Below are 21085 nucleotides of genomic sequence, written 5' to 3'. Positions count from 1 at the left end.
AATCAGCTGTGTCTCTATGCACTAACAATGAAGTAGCAGAAAGAGAAGTCAAGAAAATAATCCCATTTATAATCACAACAAAAAGAATAAAATACATAGGAATAAATTGAACCAAGGAGGTGGAAGACTTGTACACTGAAAACTATAATATATTAGTGAAAGAAACTGAAGGCAACACAAATAAAGGGAAAGATATTCCATGCTCTAGGGTTAGAAGAATCAACATAGTTAAAATGTTCATTTTACCTCAAGCAACCTACAGCTTCAATGCAATCTCTACCAAAATGCCAATGACATTTTTCGCAGAAATAGAACAATTCTAAAATTTATATGCAACGAAAGACCCTGAATAGCCAAAGCAAGGCTGAGAGAAAAGAACAAAGCCAGAGGTATCACACTCCATGATTTCAAAGTTTACTACAAGTAATCAAAATAGTGTGGCAGAAAACCACATAGATCAGTGGAACAGAACTGAGAGCCCGGCAATATACCCACACACCCATGAACGGCTAATTTTTGACAAAGGAGCCAAAAACATGCAATAGAGAAAGGAAAGTCTCTTCAATAAATGGTGTTAGGAAAACTGGCCAGGCACATGCAAAAGGACGAAAGTAGACCACTATCTTACACCATACACAAAAATTAACTCAAAATGGATTAAAGGCTTGAAAGTAAGACCTGAAATCATAAAACTCCTAGAAGAAAACACAGGAAGTACGCTCTTTGACATTACTCTTAGCAGTATCTTTTTGAGAACATCTCCTCACGTAAGGGAAACAAAAGCAGAAATAAACAAATGGGACTACATCAAACTAAAAAGCTTCTGCACAGCAAAGGAAACCATCAACAAAACAAAAAGACAACCTACTGAATGAGAGAAGATATTTGCAAACCATACATCTGATAAGGGGTTAATATCCAAAATCTATAAAGAATTCATACAATTCAACAACTAAAAAACCAAACAATCCAATTGAAAAATAGGCAGAGGATCTGAACGTTTTTCCAAAGAAGATATACGGATGGCCAACAGGCACATGAAAAGATATTCAACATCAACCACAATATCATGTCATGCCTGTGAGAATGGCTATTATTAAAAAGACAAGAAATAACAAGTGTTGGAGAGGATGTGGAGAAAAGCAAACCCTCGTACACTGCTGGTGGGAATGTAAATTCGTGCAGCTACTACGGAAAACAGTGTGGAGCTTCCTCAAAAAATTAAGAATAAAGAATAGAATACGATCTAGTTCTTACACTTCTGGATATCTATCCAAAGAATACAAAAACAGTAATATGAAAAAATATATGCACCCCTATGTTCATTGTAGCATTATTTACAACAGCCAAGACATGGAAACAACCTAAGAGCCCATTGATGGATGAATGGATAAAGAAGATGTGGTATACTATATACACATACATACATACATATATATGTATACATATACACACCATGGACTACTACTCAGCCATAAAAAAGATAAAATTTTGCCACTTGCAACAACGTGGATGAACCTTGAGGCTATTATGCTAAATGAAATAAGTTAGACATAGACAAACACCATTTGATTTCACTCATATGTGGAAGATAAAACAACAAACACACACATCCATATTGAGACTAGATTGGTGGTTACCAGAGAGGAAGGGGAGTGGAGGGAGGGTGAAATGTGTAAAGGGGGTACATTTGTATGGTGACAGAAACTAAATTTTTGGTGGTGAACACGATGTAGCACATACAGAAGTTAAATTATAATGATGTACACCTGAAACCTATTTAATGTTATAAACCAATGTTACCTCAATCTTTTCAAAAAAGCCGCAATGAGATATGATTTAAATGAGCACGGGTTTCTCTCAACATATGAGATATTGAGGAAATCCTACACAGTAGCAAAATACACTTCTCCCATCACTACCCACAAGGACAGGTGCTGAGCAAGTCACTAAGAAACAGGCAGACATCAGACCCACTAGGGCAGGTGCGGGAGAGAGAGGAACAGAGGCAGGAAAAGGGAGTGGTCACAGGGCTGTTGTGGAGGATCCGGCATTTAAGCTGAGCTCAGTCGGATGAATAGGATTTCTACAGGCCGAGGGAAGCAGGTTCCAGCTTGAAGGAACAGCATGAGCTACCCAGCTCAACTGTGAAAACGCACAAGCTTTACTCTATTTTAAAACCAGTTTGCTGAAGGTTGTATTAAGACACTGGAAAACAGAATAAAAATCATATTTCAATCCCACTGAAAACATTTCAGTAAATGTTCTTCAGTGTATTTATTAAATGCTGCTTGAACAGGCGTTTCTTAAAGGGTCAGATAAACTTAGGGACATGGGATAGAAACCAAGGTACACAGGCTTCTCGACTGCAGCCCTCCCAGAGCCTTTAATACATGACAGTACACGGTAAATCTCCAAGAGTCCAGAATGCTGTTTCCAGAACTGAACTGAACACTTCCTTTTCTGCAAAACACAAGAACAAACCCTCCCTTCCTACTAGGCAAGCAAGGTCTAGTGGTGGTTTAAGGGATGCAGGTTCTAGAATCAAACTGCACGGATTCCAATTCTAACTCCGCCACTCACAACTTAGTCTCTCTCTGCCTCAGTTTCCCCATCTTCAAATCCGGAATTCAGTACTTACCGTAATCACAAGGTATTATGAAGACTGCATGAAGGAAGACATATAAACCACCTAAAACAATCGGCAGTGGTTGCTAGCCCTTCGTGACCCTCCTGAATGCTCTTTATGTCCAGTCTCCCAACTCGACAGGAGCAGCTCAGGGAAGACGCTGTTAAAAACACACTCCAGCTCTGCCCAACCACTGCCCACATTCCCTTTAGAGACCGTTCCTTTGGGGTCTCTGGGAGAATACAGGGGAGGGTTTAAAGTTACCTTACTAGCTTAGATGGAAAACAGTAATGATATTCACTAGTAATCTTGGATACAACTGGAAGAGCTTTCAGCATTTGCAAAACAAGACAGAGAACCTTAACAAAGTCCACGAATCACGTCCATTGCTTTCCCCGACTGCAAAGCTTGTAACTATCACAATTTTACCTTTAAAATCATTTGTTTCTCTGTATAAGCACAGAACTCAAAATGTAGGTCAATTAACACAACTCACAAATACCTTCAGCATTCTATATTGGGACATACTGTATAGAAACGTGTACATACCTATGTTTGTATATAAGAAGCTGTGTAAGTGAACGGGAGAGAGAGTGGTATGTGAAACAGCTAAAGCACCTTGCTGCAAAAGATTTTAAAGGTTTTATTTAACCATCTGTCCCAGCTCTCTCTGAGGTAGCCTCGTACAGATAAACATCTATCCAGATGCAAAACATTTCAGGCAAACCCTTCTTAGTAGTTTTATGCTTCTTTCATTTCCTTTTTCCTGAGTTGTCTCCTTTCTTCATTCACTTTATTTCTATTTCACCATTTTTCATCTTTTCTCCTTAATCACTCCCCAAACTTATAATTTTCCACAGTAGGGAAAACTAGCATTTCTTGGGCACCAAGTGCCAGGGTACACTCATCTTGAGGTGCTATCTCCATTTAACCAACAGGAGACTGAGGCTGGAGGTAAAGGCAAGCAGCACGGGGCTGCCAGACCTGGAACACGGATCCTACTTCGCCACTAACCAGATCTGTGACTTGGGTGGCCACCCTGGGTTTACCCAGGACAGTGCCCGTTTACACTGATTGCTTTGGCATAGTTATTAATGGCATCCCTTCCACTCTCAACAGTATCCTGATTTGGAGTTTAAGTTATACGGTCATCTCATCTCTCACTCTAGATAAGGCTTTTTACTCCTCTGGACTTCAGTTTCCATAATTCAAAAAAGGATACAGCATTAGATAGTATTTTAAGGGTATTTTTTTAAAATGTTTCTGTGATTTCCATTTCAGTTTTTTAAAATTGAACTTCTAAAGTAGTCCAATCATGAAATTACAGATCTTTCAACCTCTTTCTGCCTCCATCCCTTTCATAAACTGATGTATACTTAAATCAGTTCAGACCCAACCTAACTATATAAGCATAACTGACATTTAAGAGTCAACAATGAGTATCTCAGGAACTGGAAGAAATAGACAACAAGCTGGAACCAGCACAAATTTTTTATATGGTGTTCTCCTTAACTCATCTCCTTACCCCTTCCTAGCTTGGATATAACACATCCAGGAACACCTGGAGATTCCCCACCATGAGTGAGATTCGTTAGTAAACACTACAAAGAACCATTTTCGCCTAAGCCTAGATCCCCTACCCTAAGCAGAAACAGGCCAGGAGAGACGTCCAGACACAAGGCATGAAATCCCTGCATGAGGACAGAACATGAAGTCCTGAAACAAGGCACGTTAACCATATGAGGCAGCATAAGAAAAGGAAATGGCTGATAAAATGATAGAGGGGGACAACCCAATGTTCCATCACCCCACCCTCTCACATCTTAGGCAAATAAAAAACTGATTTTGGAGTAAATACATTTATTGATACCCATTTTATATAGTTCAATGAAATAATCTATAAATATAAAAGCATTTTTCTTTTGGATATCACATGGTCCATGTAAATACTCAACAGTCAGAATCACCTGCAGGAAGCACTCCAAGTCACACTGTTAGGTTCACAGACCTGAATATACACATTTCATTAAACAGTGGCACTTATGTACTCAAGTGGTCCAGTGGCTTTGGAATATATGACTACTGGGCATGTGAAATAAAAATGACGTGTAAGTTTAAATCAATGGAAAGGGTATCAACCATGAACAAAAAGAAACAATCATGAATTAATATCCTAGGCGAAGAAAGTACCACAGTTGACACTTGGTGTCAGACTACTGGAGACCAAGTATGTTTAACAACAAATGTTGTGGCACCACGTGCTCTCTCCCACTCCCAGTGGACAGTCCACCAGTGCCTTCGGGTCACTCATGGTCAACAAAACCGCAATTCTTAAAGAATCTAGAGCTTAGAATAAAAGGTAGGTAGCAGCTGGCATCAAGTTTAAAGAAAAGGGAGCTAAATATTTCAATGACATAATGAGTTTCTCCCCTAGAAGGAGGAGCTTGCGGGGCAAAGAATTTTTTTTAATTCCCTTTGTTACATTGATCATGATCATTTATCTAATGTAGGAGAAAGAACCCAGATATCTGGTACCCAAAACATAGATGCAAAAATTTTCTTCTGTTTTCAAGTTTTTCCCTCAACACTTGCAAGGGAACTGATGCAGCAGCCACTGCTGAGCCTTGCTCTCGACCTGACGTGGCGTAAAATTTTCTCATTTCTTCAGTAACAAATGCAGGAATGTCCTTTGCTGCAGTCAGACCACACGTCTTCTGAGTTAGCAAGCAAATGCATTTAAAAGGTCTTAGGTGTGCAACGTCCAAAATTGAAATCTGAGAGGCAGTGTTAGAACATAAGCAAGGCAGGAGTTTTAGAGACTACCCAACTGAAAACCTAAGTGAAGCATATAAAAATTCAGTTCTTTCTATTATTTTCAACTGGTAATTGACGGCGACATTCTCTGGTAAGGATGGGTAAGTGATGTTATCTCCAGGTCCAAAACATCCCAACGACTTAAAGTAGGACCCCAAGAGGAGAAAGACACACTTGAGTTCTGTGGTCTCTAGAATTCTTTTTTGCCATTTTTTAAAAAAAGAAATAGTAGCTTCAGTTGCACACCACTGATTGAAGGGGTTTCCATCCAAATGAGAAACTCTACCCCTTGTCTCTAGTGGGACAGGCACCAGATTCCCACAAGCGGCAACTCCCATGTCCTGTAGCACGTGGCATCTGACCCTGGAGTGAAGAGTAAGCTGGCACAGAGCCCCGACCGCTGGAATTCAGGCTAGATGGCATTTCGCGGCGTGCCGTTGTGTGTCAACGCCTTCAGGCTGGGGGCACTGCTCTGATGACCACAGCTCCTGTGAGAAGTCACACCCACCTCAAAAACCTCATGAATAGCTTTTCGAAAACAGTGGAAGTTGTAGTCTATTAAACCTGCAACAGAGAAAAAGATCAGGCCTCCTGAATGTCAGTGGTGAAATTATCTGCTGGAAAACATTCAGCAACAGAAAAAAATAATTGATGTGTGTTTAAAAAATATACACCCAATTGAGGAATTCTCTAGGCTGGAAACATGATAAAACACATGCCCAAACTGTTAACACTGGTTACCTCTGGGGCCTGGGAGCAAGCAGAGTAAAAAAAGCAATTAGGAAGGCAAACTTGCTAAGAAAATTTACAACGAAATCTAAAGCAAAAGCAAACTCCTTTTTGAATTATCAAGCTTGTCCTTCTACAAGTCTTCGGGGCAGCCAACGAGGAGCTGAAGGAAACAGCTAGAGCGACAGTTCAGCAAACTGCTCAGCAGAGCCCTGGGTTTGCGAGGTGCCGCGAGGCCCATGAGGCAGAGCCCCAGGCAGCCTCCACCCCTCCTCAGGCAGGGCAGCTCCTCCTCCACCTGTTTCATGAACTGCATCCAAATAAGACTTTGGTCAAACAAAGGGTTCTATTTTGGTAGGCTAGTTGCCTATCAAATATCCATTTCTTCCCCTTTTTCTTCAGAAACAGAACCCCAATTTTGGACAAGCACACTGGTGCTCAGCTAAAACATCATACTTCCCAGGCTTCCTTGCAGCTATCTACGGTCATGTGATCAATGCTGACCACTGAGTTAAGTGGCAGTGTGTGGGACTTCCGTGAAGGCTCCTTAAAAGGAAGAGGATATATTCCTTCCTCATCACTGTTCCTCCTTAATGTCTGGAATATGGATAAAATGGCTGGAGCTCCAAGAGCTATTCTGGACCATGAGGTGACCTTGAGAAAAGAAGCTGGTGCTAAGAATAGCAGAGCAGAGAAAGAAGCATGTGTGCCCACGAGGATACTGTAACATAAAGAACACACACAAGAAACAAATCAAAACAATCTGGTATCAAATTGACTACAAATGTGAAAGAAGTCCAAAGGAGAGAGCCGAGTGCAGGACAAAAGCAGCCAACGAAAGCTTCAGGGATGAGGCAGGACTGTGGGGATATGGAAAAGATTTAATGAGGCAAGAAAAAGGAGCAAAATTACAAGAAAAGAGCATAGGGCTGGCAATGAGAACACAGCACAGGTGGAAGACAGGGAAGAAAGGTCTGACTAGAGACAGGGGCAGAGAAATCCTGGTAGGAAGTACTGGGAATCAAGTCTGAATAAGTAGCTTACAGCCAAATTAAGGAAGTCCTTCAGACTCAGGAAAAAAAAAAGCTATAAAAGTTTTGGTAAGTTTGACCACATTAAAATCAACTTCTTTGCAAATGGTAAAATAAAAATGACAATAAGGGAAACAAACACTGGCCAGATATTTCATATTATAACGCCATTGCTAATTTTTAAACTTTTATTAATGGTACTACTGTTATGTTTTAAAAACATAACATTACTTCTTAGAAGTACACCTGTATAGACAAAATGATTTGATATCAGGGATCCACTTCAAAATAATCCAGTAGGAAAAGCAGCACAGAGATGAGATAAGATCAGCTATGATTCCAATAATTGTTGAATATGGGGGATAGACAAAAAGGGGTTCATTATACTATTTTCTCTACCTTTTTATATTTGAAAGTTTCCTCAACAAAAGAGTCAAAAGTAAATACTTTAGGGGCCGGCTCTGTGGCCGAGTGGTTAGGTTCACGCACTCCGCTGCGGCGGCCCAGGGTTTGGATCCTGGGTGTGGACATAGCACCGCTCGTCAGGCCACAGTGAGGCGGCGTCCCACATCCCACAACTAGAAGGACCTGCAACTAAGATATACAGCTATGTACAGGGGGGTTTGGGGAGAGAAAGCAGAAAAAAAAAAAAAGAAGATTGGCAACGGTTGTTAGCTCAGGTGCCAATCTTTAAAAGAAAAAAAAAAAAAAGCAAATAGTTTAGTTGCGCGAGGATATATAGGAAACAAGATTGACCATACGTTGATGACTGTTGAAGCAGAGAGATGAACAAAGACAATCACTGTGATGGTCTACTTCTGTGTATATTTGAAAATTTCCATAACCAATTTTTTTTTAATTTTAAAGATTAGAATGGAGAAGAGCCAGCCCGATGGTGCAGCGGTTAAGTTCACACGTTCTGCTTTGGCAGCCCGGGGTTCACCAGTTCAGATTCCGGGTGTGGACCTACACACTGCTTGGCAAGTCATGCTGTGGCAGGTGTCCCACATATGAAATAGAGGAAGATGGGCACGAATATTAGTTCAGGGCCATTCCTCCTCAGCAAAAAGAGGAGGATTGGCGGCAGATGTTAGCTCAGGGCTAATCTTCCTCAAAAAACAAAGATTAGAATGGAGAAACATAAGGAACTCCTAAGAAGTACAAAAAAGACACAGTACAAAAAAGATAAAGGTATATGAAAAAGTAAATTACCAAAGAAGAAACCTGAGCTGGCATAAAAAGGTACTTATGGAAGTAAAAACTAGAACCAAATGAGATACCATTTCACACCTACCAGATTGACAATAATGAAACAGTCTAACGATATCAAGGACATGAAGTAACAAGAACTCGCACACAGTACTGCCATGGGGAAGACGGTAAAGCCACTTCGGAGAGCAATTTGGTAATGTCTAATAAAGTTAAGATGTATGTCTTCTATAAACTCCACTTCTAAATACATACTCCAGAGAAATTCTCCATTATGTGCAAAGACAAATTTATTCATGAGCATTTGTTGTAAAACCATTTATAATTTTAAAAATAATCTAAATGTCCAGCAACAAGAAAATAAATTGTGGAAAATGAATGAACTACAGCTACATGTTATCAATATAGATAAATCTCAAAAACAATCTTGAATGAAGAGAAAGAAGCAAGTTGCAGAAGACTATACACATTTTGATGTCATTTACACAAAGATATACAATACTCTATATTGTTTAAGGATAGATATGAAGTAAAAGAATAAATCATGCATGGGAAAAATAAAACTATATACATTCCACATAGTGCAAAAAAGAGGGTTTCAACTGAGAAACACACAAAAGACACAGAAGACAAATACATATTTGCCACATTTCAGTTCTTAAGCTCAAAGGTGAATACACACATTTTTGTTTTACCCAAAAAATCTGTACATCTGAAATATTTCATTAACATTAATTAAACAATATTAATGCATTCAATATCAATATTAATAACTCAGGCAGAAGAGCGGGGACTTGTTGCAGTGAATAACAGAGAGCTGTTACAGATCCTTGAGCAGTTAAATAACATGATAAAACTAATTTTCTGAAAACTAGTCTGCTTCGGGATAAAAAATGATACATATTAAGTCCTCATATATACGTTGAATACACAACCTCACGTAGGAGGCTACTGCAGCACCACAGGCCTGGCAGGATGGGGACCTGGACAGGAGTCACTGACAGTGGAAACAGAAAGGAAACCCAAGAACTAGTTCAAAGAAACAAATAAGGTTTGGTGAAAATTCAAGGTAAACACCTCAGGAAAAGAATGGCAAAAGGAGAACACAGAACTGTGAAATGATCTGCAAGGGCCCTTTCAGCAACACCTCCACACAATTACCTGAGGACAGGATATTCAAGCTTTGACACCAGAAAAATGGCATAACTAGAAACAGGGAGGGTAGCAGGAGGGTCACGAAACAAAGGGGAAAATATTCACTGGTTTTAGACACCACGGACAAGACAACAACCAAAAATTTAAGTGATGGTGTCTTACTAATAGCTCCAAACATAGGACTGAAACACAACCCAAGTCAGAGCTGGAGACGTGAATTTTTCAATCGACCACATAGAAAAGACTAACTGAAGCCATGGACTGGATGTGCTGACCAGAAGAAGCAAGCAGAAAGGCTTGGCCTGGAAGAACACTCAGAACTGAGAAAAGGAAAAAGAGAAGAAACAAGAGAGGACGTCAGAGAAACAGATACACAAAATAGCCTAGAGGGAAGAAGAGAAGAAAGGTTCGAGAAAAGGAGGGTCTGACAGGGTCACGTGCTTCAGAAGGCTGAAGAGGTTACAGAATGAGAAAAGGCCACTGAAGCGCGAGAATGCAGCGTGGTAACTCTCAAAGAATCATCTCAGTAGACTGACTCAGGTGGAAGGCAATGTGCAGGTAGCTGAGAGGTAATGAAAGGATCCAAAATCCGCGAGAGAGGAATGAAAAATGATTTAAAATAAAAGCTCAAAAGAAGGAAGAATAAAGTCTCGACTACGTATGGAAGGGAAGGGACAAAAGTAGTTTGAACTGATAACATCTAACACTGCAATATCATTTTCTCTTGTTTTCAAGAACGTACAAAATTATCACAGAGAATTTAACGCAAAAAACAGCTTTTTAAAATGCCATTACCTTTTCGTTCAAAACTTTCTTCCCTAAGAATGCACACCAGTGCCAAAAATTTAGTCACCTCCTTTAAATAGAGGACAGTTGTATTATTCAGCTTGATAATTGCCATAGATTCTTTGTCATAGGCACTTCCACTTCCATCTTCCTTTAACCTGTTTTAAAAGAAAGTACTGTTCATTATAGGTTTCCCAACTAGGTATTTTGTCACATCTAATTTGCACAATGACAAGTCTTTCCACCCAGTTTTCCAAACGTCTCTTGAGAAAGAATACTGGCTTAAATATACTGGAACAGAAATTGTCATTTAGGTCCAGGGTTCCCAGACTTTGATGCAGTATTCCATACATTCACGAACCTCCATCTTGTTACCTAAGATGCACAAAATACAGGCTTCAAATAATCCATCATACTAAACTGTACTGACACAGCCTGCAAATAAAGAACCACCTAAAACTTGCCATTCGTGAAAAAGGGGTAAGAATAAAAACTAAAATAAATATAGCCCATCAAAGATACCCTGGAATCCTGATGCTTGCAAAGCAAGCCTTCCAGGGTCTGAAAGCTATTTCATTTATTAAACTAGATTGTCAGAATTATATGTAATCCTTCTTCAAAAAATGTAAATAAAGAGGCAAGGAAGAAGCAAATTAAACTATAATAAAGCACACTAAATTATACACATAGATTGTGTTAAGAATAATGAATGATAGCTGTTTTTTCTTCTTTCTTAGAATGTGCTTTATAATGTATTTTACCATGTACCTTATACTGAAAATCAACTTTACCACTAAATTTGATTTTTTTAATTATAAAAAAATTGGTTTATAAAATTTTGAGGTTTGAAAGTAAAAGCAAATGTTCTACTCATCCATTTTTAAAATTAAGAATGGGAACATGAAACTTCACTCAATAATACAATAGACAACATCTCATTTCATTATGGAAAGAATTAAAACAAAGGAGAGCACATAATCACAAAAGTGAAAAACAGAAATGGAAGACAAGTAAAGAACAAGTGAGACAAAAGCATTCTCCTACTCAGAGGCAGCTGGAGAGAGCAAGGCGAAGGGCAGGGACAGAGAGATGAAAGAAAGTTTAGATGAGGAGGAGCCTAGAGGAACAACAGATAAAGGGGACAGGTGTCAGGGAGCAAAGGCAGCACAGAGCATCAGAAAGCGCCCTGGGAGTGCTGCTGTTAATATACAAGGGGCACCAGGGCTACTAGATGCTTCTGAAATACCAGCAATTCTCCGAAGTCTTCATTCGTCCTCTGGACCACTCTACAAAATCACTTCTCTGCTGGCTTTTATAAATTTCCACATAGAATTTGGCGAATTTACGTAACGGAAGAGTTTACATTTTAGAGATTTATTTTGGAAACTCAGATGTATGGGTCAAATTTTTGTACATATAAATCCTTCTGACATCCAAAATTCTGATTTCCTTTTTTCTTAGCTCCCTGAAAGGTTAAGGATCCCTTGTTCCACAAAGCTTGAAGTTAAATTAGGGACCAGTGCTTACTTTGTTGGATTCAGAATGTTTGACGTAAATTAATCTAGTATTTTGCTCTAGCTAAGTCCCAGGAGTGAGAAGACACAGTGCAACCCCTCCCCGACCCCCCCCAAATAATGGCAGGAGAAACTTTCAGTGATAAATAAGCCTGGCATTAGTCATGTTTTTTTCAACCGCTCTTATCCATCCTCTCTGAAGGAGTAAGACTCAGCAGCCCGCTACCGAGGAAATCATGCTCCAAGTTGAAGTACCGTGGTCAGTCCGAACAATTCCACTTCATACAGTACTTGCCAGAGGTCTCAGGAATTAACCCCCCCGATAAATCAAACTGGTACTTTTCCACTTGTCTGAGATCTTGCAGAAATATGTATACAACTTACCCATATATACAAGACACATCAATTACAACATCAATCATGTCACAGCAAAGTTCATAAGATTGCATATCCACAGGAGAACTGTCTGTTGCAATGTAGATTTTGCTGACAACATCGAAGAGAAAAGCTTTTTCAATACCTGAATTCTTGGGAAAACAAAATGGGGGAAGTGTTTGGTATTTTAAGAATCACAATCTGTAGCTTATCAAAGATCTTGAATTATTGATTAACACCAAAGGACATTTTTAATTACACAACCCAACAGCAAAAAAGAAAACAGTACTTGGCTGAAGATACTCCTAGTATCCAAAGAATAAAAGTAGAATAATTTCTCTGCTCTGATTTACTGACATAATTACACCAAATTTTCTTCCTTCCTCCTCTTTACTTAAGTAAATTATTTTCTCAGAGACCACCAAGAAAAGCAACAAAAACATCCTCCAAAAATCAAGCCATGCTACATTTCCAATAATCCTGTCTTGTTAAAAAAAATCAATCTCTCATTTAAATGACCTTGCTACCAGAAAGGCTTTACGTGGCAATTAGCAAAACATGAAAGAATTCATTTGACGTCAACATCTAGCATAACTCAAAAGAATTGGGGATCACTACACATCGAGTCCTTCAAAATAATGTTTGGAAAATATAATGGCCGAATGCTAAATTTACTGGAGAGATAGCCTTTTTTATTAAGTTGAATTCTCAAAATGAGAATTGGAAATATAATACTGAGATTCAAGTTAGCAAGGAAACGAAAAGATCAATTCTTCGATGTGACCTCCAAGAAAGCAGACATTAAACTGAGTCAAATTCCCCAAACCCAGTCTTTTCCGATTACTAATCTTCCTTCAGAACCAGACATCATGAAGATATTTTTAATTAAAAAAGCAAGAGGAAATTTTTCATCAGTTCATTTTAAGACAAAAAGGGTAAGTACTAAGGAAAGAATTCAGAAAATAACTCAAGCCATTTTTTTATTGTTCTTATTTACATGTTATGTATGTCATTAGACTTTAAGCTTGATTCAGATTAATTCAAGTCATTTTTTGGAGAATTTGGTAACACAAATACATTCAACAGAAATAGAACCAGAAACTATAGTGAATTAACTAGCTCACTTACTGATATAAAGATATTTAATAGGTTTTCCAAGGTCGGCAGTTGTGGAATGAGTTTCTGCACCACCTTACTAAAGGCTTCAAATATTGAATGGTCGTAGATACTAGTCAAATAAAAGCTGAAAAACACAACAGGTTTGATTAATTTGAAAAATATCAAGTTCAACAATTATCATAATACATAAAATTTTAAATTTCTTAACATTTGATTTCAGTAAGTTCAAATAAAGCCTCTTGATCTTGTCCACCATCCCCATCATTCAAGATGACAAGCTCAGTTTCCCCACCTGGCTTATAGCCATCCAACCCTTTACTGCATTCACATGGCGGGCGATTGAAGTGGTACCCAAGACAACATTTTCAGATGCAGAAACTTGAATATTCACCTAAGTCTTTGTAATCTGATCTAAAAAGCTTAGTTCCTTAAGCCCATAGCTAACAAAAACCAAGAGAAAGCTCAAAGGAGATAAGTGACATTTATTAAATAAGCACATAATTCAGGTCTCTAGTAAAATGTCACCTCCTTTCCTGAACCTCCTACCTAAAATAACACTCCTGTACCCAGCGCTTTCTATCCCTTTCTTCTAATTTTTCTTTTTCGCAGCACTGATAAGTACTTAAAATTACATCATACATTTATTTATAAGTGCCCTTGAGGTGTCTCAGTCATGAGAATGTAAGCTCCATGAGGACAGAGACTTTGTCATTCTCGCTTGTAGCTGCAATCCCACCGCCCCAAACAGTGCTCACAAGTATTTGTTGAACAAACAAATCAATAAAAGTGGTGCTTAGAATTTACGTAAATAACATATTAAGGAGGATGGGAGCTGGGGCCTTATAGAGAATGAAACAGGAATCTGGAGGCCCAAAAGGATGTACAGTGGAGAAGCAAAATATGTAGATTTAACAAAGCACACATTTGAGAGAGAAAGGCCTTTAACTATTTAAACAGTGTGGACAATTCTACCTACTTGTTCCTCAAGAAGTATACTCTTCGTTATATAGTTGTATCCATGATACACTTATAAGTACCATTACAAAGTCAGAGAGACAGAACTGTGTATATCACACTTTAGATGCAATTTAAAGATACCTTCAAAGAGCTGACCTGAGAACCCAACCCTATGCGAGATGGGGCTCTAATCTAGATGTCAGGGCAACTGGAACAGGTGAGGCCAGGATGACTCCCCCACAGGCACTAGGGGCAAAGGGTTATTTTCATATTTCCCTTAAAAGGCAAAAGGTTAGCAATGTGAGACGGTCCTGCAGGGACTGAGAGACTTGGAGGTGGACGGGGACAGGGACAACCTCCAAGGCACAGGGCACTTTAGTAAGCTAAGTTTCTGGAAACTGGAAATCAAACAGAGCCTCATCCATAGGCCTCCTAGTAATTAACAAAAGCTTTGATGCAAAATCCTACAGGTTAACAAGGCCTAGGGCCCTTCAGAGAACTGGGGAAAGGGACGGTGTGCACCACAGGGGTGAGATGCCCTTAAAAGGGACACATACACGGTGTAAAGAGGATCAGCAGGATTCCCATGGGCACTGGGACACACAAGACAATCATGGCTTAAAATCCATTGTTCGTAGTGGATGCCAAAAAATAAGACTGAGGAATTTTATGGGGAAGCACTTTCACTTTCCCTTACAAATACTGTTGAAATGTTTTAAGCATAAATTACTTATAAATACTTAAAATTTTTAATCCAGGCAAACCAGAGGTCAATGAAACTTTTCTACATGGTTTCCTAGGAGAGTAACTGAGAAATCTCAAAGCCTGAGGCCCTAGGACCTAATAGGGGTAGGGACAGGGGGTGGCCTGAGCCTATAGGGAAGTCACCATAACAGACTAGGGATAAGGAAATAGCTACGTTTTCTCTCTCCCCTGCTTCCCCTTTAAACTGTTTATATCATCAAGAGGACATTTTCTTGGGTACTTTTTATTACTCACTTCTACCTATACCACCAAAAAAAAAATAAGATGTAGGAAATACTCCTCATACACTTTTAGAACGCAAGTACACAAATCATCAATCCTATCCAGTAGGTGTTTTTTAATAATAATTTCTTAATGATATTTAATTATGAATCATCAATCCTTTAAACTCAATAGCAGCCCTAAGCAGATCTATAGGATAAACTCACCTAACTCAAACTTGAGATTCATAAAAGCATGAAGTGTTTTAAAAAACATAAACAAGATTAAAGTCCACACTTCAAAGTGTATCTTCTTTAAATGGCTCTTCCTACTGAGAGAGATACCTTGAAGACTCAAGCTACAGAATTCTACAACAAAGGTGACACAGATTCCTTGAACCGAGGCAAGAAGGAGGGGGAAAAAAAGTGATGAAACCAAGAGAGGGGAGTCCCAAAGCAGATTTCCGCCATGAGGAAACAGCCTGACTCCAGTCTCGCGAGATGAGTTTATAAACACACCAATGGAAACACTTCACATGACTTCAACCTCCAAGAAAATACAAAAAAAGGAGAAAGTAACTTCTCCATGACATCAGGCTCCCAAAACTGCTTGAATTCAACAAAGAAGAGATAAAAAACATTATAGATTTGGGAAGGGGAACAGAAAGCTACGTGTTTGTAATGACAGAGATGGGACTACATTTACACATTTTTCAGGGCTCTCATATCAAACACACATGTTGTTACCTAAGGTGGAGTTTTTCTAGCCCAGCATCTGCAAGGTCATCATTGGCCCTTTGATGAATGTCCCTCTGTGTTTCTATTTTGTGATCATCAGACAGACCATCAACTTTGTGAATAAAAACCTCAAAATTCATGTCTGGGTTAACTTTGTAGGCTTTAGAAACAGTAATGTGAAGTCTTGTTAAAGCCTCCATGTAGTCATCCTGTAAGTCAGAACAAAATATTTTTTAAAATAGAAATCTTACAAAAGTCAAGTAATGAGTTAAGAAAGCCTCAAACCACCTCTTTCCCCAACCACAGAAAATCTATCATCCTAATTATTCATAAATATTCAAACATTCAAATACATCAATTTATACCACTAAATAGATCTTCAATCTCTCAAGATAAAAATTCAATTACCAAGTTAATGCTTATAATTTTTAATACTGATAATATAAGGAAAGGAAAAATGAAATGGACATTTCTTCCCAACAGAATTTTTTTAAAGTAATCCCAGCTCTGCCATTTATTAGATGTGTGACTTTAAACAGGTTGCTTAAACTCTGTGATCTCAACTTACTCATCTAAAAAATTGGAATACAGTACCCTCACAGTATTGTGAAGAATAAATTAAATTAGATCATGTATATGAAAGCATCCATTACAGAGCCTGTCACTCAGAAAGCATTCCTAACTAATATTTAAGCTTAGAAAAAGTAAGCTGCTTAAGGATAGGAACATGCCCCACTCATCTGAGCGCCTGCCACAGGCTAGGCCCTCAACAAACGCTTGTTGGACTGAACTCAATTTGGACAACTAAGGAAACTATGCACTTTAATATCTATTGACTCAATTCTCATATTTCTCCTTATATCATGGGCACTGAAGAGATCTTTTCAGTGAGTGACATCACTATTGTAATAGTTATTAAAGTACAGCGATATCTACGATTTGATTTAAGCAAATAAAAATGGAAAGTTGCTCATTAACTAGAACTCAAGGATACAAACCCTACCTCCTAACCATCTGATGTTCTATACTTGCCCAACAGCATGCCTGCTCGCAAAGCACCTTTGCAGTCGCATCTCTTACACCGGTAGAGAATCTACTAGCAAAGAAACGAGCTGCAAGAAGCACGTGACAAAGAAGATTAACGACTCTCCTTTGTTTCTACATCTTTTGCCGCCAGAGAAGAGAAGGAAACATCATTATTCCTAACTACCTGTGCATCAATGACATATATCAACGCTCCTGTTCCCCTGAAGATCATCTCGTAGTCAAAAGTTGGGTCAAAAAAGTCCATTTGTCCAGGAAAATCCCAAATCTGGAAATTCACAAAGGAGCTATTGGAAATGTCATCTTTATAAATCTTGTTGGTACTTTCCAAAAAGAGGGTCTCGTTGGGTGACATTTTATGAAACACCACCTGTGAAAAGAAAGACGACAATATTATGACTATTAACTTTGTATTTCAAGTTCAGAATTCCACCCTGAATTAACATAATTTAAAGAAGTTGATCCTACAGCAAAAATCTTTAAAGAGGCAAAAGTGAATGGTGTAGCCATTGGTACCAACTATCCTTTTACTTCTGACAGAACAGAAGACACGAAATTACTTTCCATCAAGCCTGTTCTGGAACTGAAACTTTTCTGCTATTTTCTCCGCACCACATTCAATACTAGTAGGAGCACACTCTCTCAGCTCGACTTTTTTCCTGTTAAATTGTATTAATTCTGCAAAACTCTGCTTTAAGATCATGAGAGCTAGAAGCTAAAGTTTAAGAAGTTTTATTCATTGAAAACTTATTGGAATGCCTCCACCAGGTTCTGAGGAATAATTAGAAATGACACTGACCAGACTCTGATCTGAGTTTGCCTGTCTTGTGGAGGAAATAAAAGGAACATAGAAATTCTGTGTACCAGGTAGATAAAAGTATACAGGGATGGAGGGAGAAATGGGGGTTCACAGGGAAAAGACAATTCCCACGCAAAAGAAATGGGAAAGGCAATTGTTAAAAATCACAGTCCACACAATTGTAAGATAAAACTAATTTGCCTCTCACTGCTACTTTCTAGAAGAGAAAAATGGACAGTTACTCCCAAGGTTTAGTCAGTGAGTAACAAGTAAGAAGAATTTAGATCAGCTTGCTAAAAACCTACCATAAATGTACTCCAATTTTGCTGTACAAGTGAAAAGTAAGATAACACAGTAAGTAAGAAAACACAGTAACCCTGTAACTTCGGAAGAAGGCTGCTTTTCAAAATATGTCTACAGAATATCACACAGAGATTTATTTTGGATAGACCTCTGCAACAGAGTGGAAAGGGCAAAAGAGCGGGCATCTGGCGTTTTACGACCAGCGCACTGTGTGTAAGGGGGTGGCTGATGGAGGGGGTCCACCTTGCCTCCACCGCCCCCTTACTAAAGAGTGCACAGCCCTCCTCCACTCGTTCCTCGCAGACCTCAAGTGGAAACAAGTGGACCGACGGCGGTCTGCAAATATTCTCCAGGCCTCAGAAGATTTTGTAACCACACACGTACAGGAGGCATATCCCCAACAAGTATACTCACCAGGCCCCGAGTACTAAAATAGGTGGACTAACAGCCCCCGATTCCCAACAGTGGTAAAGGCTCCTCCGTCCTAGTAAGGAGAGCGAGCAGTAACGTGGTCAGTGACTTAGGACAGCCCTTCCTGACGCTGCTCCTGGGGCTCACCTGGGAAGCCCTGCACACTCGGGGCACCTGAAGGGAGAGAACACTCAAGAACGGGGCAGCAGGACAGGGAGCCCGCGAAGTTCTCCGAGTGAGAAGTGGTGAGAACCTCTCAGTTTCGCCAATGGCAAGGGGCTGGGTCCCGCAGGCGGAGGTCCCGGGCGGCGCCACGGGCACCTGCCTCCCCGCAGCCAGTTTCGGCCCCGGCGGGCTGGGGCGTGGGCTCGCGGTCGGGGTCCCGGCGCGGCCGCGCCCCGGGCTCCGCGCCCCAGCGCAGAAGAGAAGGCGCGGGGGCCCAGTCCTGCCGACCAGCCCCGGCCGCCGCCCTCCTCGGGGCCTCCCCCGCCCGGCGGCCACCCGAGCCCCGGGGAGCGCGGGGGAGGGGCGGAGGGACCAGGCGCGGCCCCACTCACCTTCTGGATGGAGGACTTGCCGCTGCGCCGGAGCCCCATGAGCAGGATCCTGGGCTTGGAGCTGTCAGCGCCCCCCGGGCCACAGCCTCCGCCGGCCCCCGCCCCAACCCCGCCGCCCGCCGCTGCCGCCTCCTCTTCCTCCTCCTCCACGCCGTAGCCGAAGTCCTTGGGGAACGAGTCCGCCGCGCCGTAACTGCCGGCGAGGGGCGTCTCCTCCGCCCCGTACTGCAGGGACATGGTGCTGGAGCCGCCGCCGCCCGTGCCCTGACAGGCCAGGCCAGGCCGAGCCAGGCCGCCGCCTCCCCAGTCCGCCGCCGCCGCCGCCGCCCCCGGCAGCCGCCGCCGCCGTGCGGCCCGCCCGCCGGAGCCCGGCTCTCATAGGCTCCGCGCCGAGGCCCGGCCGCTCATTGGCCGCCCGAGCTGCCACTCGGGAGCAGCAGGGTAGGTGGTGCCTGTCACGTGCCCAGAATCACCTGACTCGGAGCGGTGGAGGGGGGAGGAGGAGTCACGAGGAGGGTGGCCCGGCCCGGCCGAGCCCTCTGCCCTCCGCCCCAGCCCGCACCTCGGTCCTACCCAGCCACGCGCCTTGCTCCTCACCGCTCCCCTGCCTTCTTCGGACCGCCGGAGGCCATGGCAATGGGAGATGCACTCCGGACATGTGGGAGAATTGTTCTCCTACTCCAGTTGTCGTCGCCCAACCAATATTTACTGATGCCCGCGACGTCCTGGGGCACAAGGGGGACAAAACTGGAACCAACTCGGACCCTGCCTGCCCTCAAATTGCTCGAAGATTAATAAAGATCGGACCTCTGCGTAAGTAGCTTCGGTATAAGATACGAAGCGGGAAGGTCAAGGGTACAGATAAAAATGCTCGGGAGTTGGGAGGATGAGAAAGTCTGTTAGGAGCTGGCGTCTGAGCAGGTTTAAACGGATGGATATGGTAGGGCTGTGCCAAGGTGTGGTGGAGGAGGAGCCTGCTAGAGTGAGAGCAAAGCCTCAACCAACGCAGTCATGGGTGTGAGTGAGACAGTTCGTTCTAGCAGGTAGTTCGGCCCTGATAGGAAAGCAAATGAAACCAAGCCAGAACATCTTAGCCTCTTCCTTCAGATCACTGGCTACTGGTGCCACTTCAAACTCGACAGGACTCACTTTCCCCTCCCTCCCACCTAGCAAAAGTCTACTCCAGTAATTCCATCCACGCCCCCCTCCCTTATAGAACATTACATTTTCTCTGACCTCCTTCAGGACAGAGGCCAAAGAAATGAATCATGAAAACAAACCAAAGCAAGCGCTTGTCACCAAATGTGTTTGAGAAAGCTGGAGGGATTTTCACTCTTGACAGTCAGGCTTTAGAACTGGAAATCTGACAAAAGAGGATCCTCCTTTTAAAGCGGGAGTGGTGGTCCTGGTTTCCAAAGAAGACTAACTTGCTGGTTATGAAGGGAAAGCGTGGGATGCAGGTGTGGGACTTGGTTATGTTGGAATCTAGAAGTTAAAGGTGGGTCACTTCCCAAAGATCTAGTCCAGCCTTTCACCTAAAGCGTAAGTCCACTTTACTGCGTCTCTAATAGACAAGCGGCATACGTTTCAGTAGTTCCAAGGGGAGAGAGCTCACTATCTCAAAAGGCAGCCAGTTCCACTGGGATAAAACTTTAAAAGTCTCCTCTTCAGGCCAAAAGTTACACTCCCTGGAGCTCCTAGTGGAACAACACAGGAGTATTTTCATCTTTTTCCTGACAGCCCTTCCATTAGATTGCAGGCTTCATTACCCACTAAGCCTTCTCTGTTTCACATTAAACATACTGAGTTCCTTCAACCATTCCTTCTACTGTGGTGTCCAGTAGATCTTTCTGTGATGCTATAGTAGCAAATGTGGGTTGAGCACGTGAAAGGTTGCTACTGTGACTGAGGAACTGAATTTTTAATTTTATTTTAATTGCATTGTATTTT

The 21085-nt window shown here is 41.3% G+C and overlaps 1 protein-coding gene and 1 long non-coding RNA gene across 3 annotated transcripts in view; one reads left to right on the top strand and one right to left on the bottom strand.

The window, feature by feature from the left end:
- Window positions 1-4472: 4472 nt before the first annotated feature.
- On the bottom strand, window positions 4473-19479 carry RRAGC (Ras related GTP binding C). The gene is made up of 7 exons (XM_070610295.1): window positions 19136-19479; window positions 17232-17435; window positions 16031-16230; window positions 13371-13485; window positions 12252-12394; window positions 10363-10511; window positions 4473-6007 (listed from the first exon to the last, which is right to left on the bottom strand). The coding sequence occupies exons 1-7, from the start codon at window positions 19370-19372 to the stop codon at window positions 5856-5858; spliced, it is 1200 nt and encodes a 399-aa protein (XP_070466396.1). The 5' UTR covers window positions 19373-19479; the 3' UTR covers window positions 4473-5855.
- Window positions 19480-19589: 110 nt separating this feature from the next.
- The window catches only part of LOC103551233 (uncharacterized), a 64024-nt gene continuing 62528 nt past the window's right edge, over window positions 19590-21085 (top strand). For both annotated transcript variants that reach the window (XR_011537454.1, XR_544960.2), the window contains exon 1: window positions 19590-19948. This is a non-coding gene — a long non-coding RNA (uncharacterized lncRNA). The remainder of the gene's footprint in view (window positions 19949-21085) is intronic.

The sequence above is a fragment of the Equus przewalskii genome, chromosome 2, assembly GCF_037783145.1.
Source record: "Equus przewalskii isolate Varuska chromosome 2, EquPr2, whole genome shotgun sequence".
In the NCBI taxonomy this organism is placed as follows: domain Eukaryota; kingdom Metazoa; phylum Chordata; class Mammalia; order Perissodactyla; family Equidae; genus Equus; species Equus przewalskii.
This window is presented reverse-complemented; position numbering and strand designations above follow the sequence as displayed.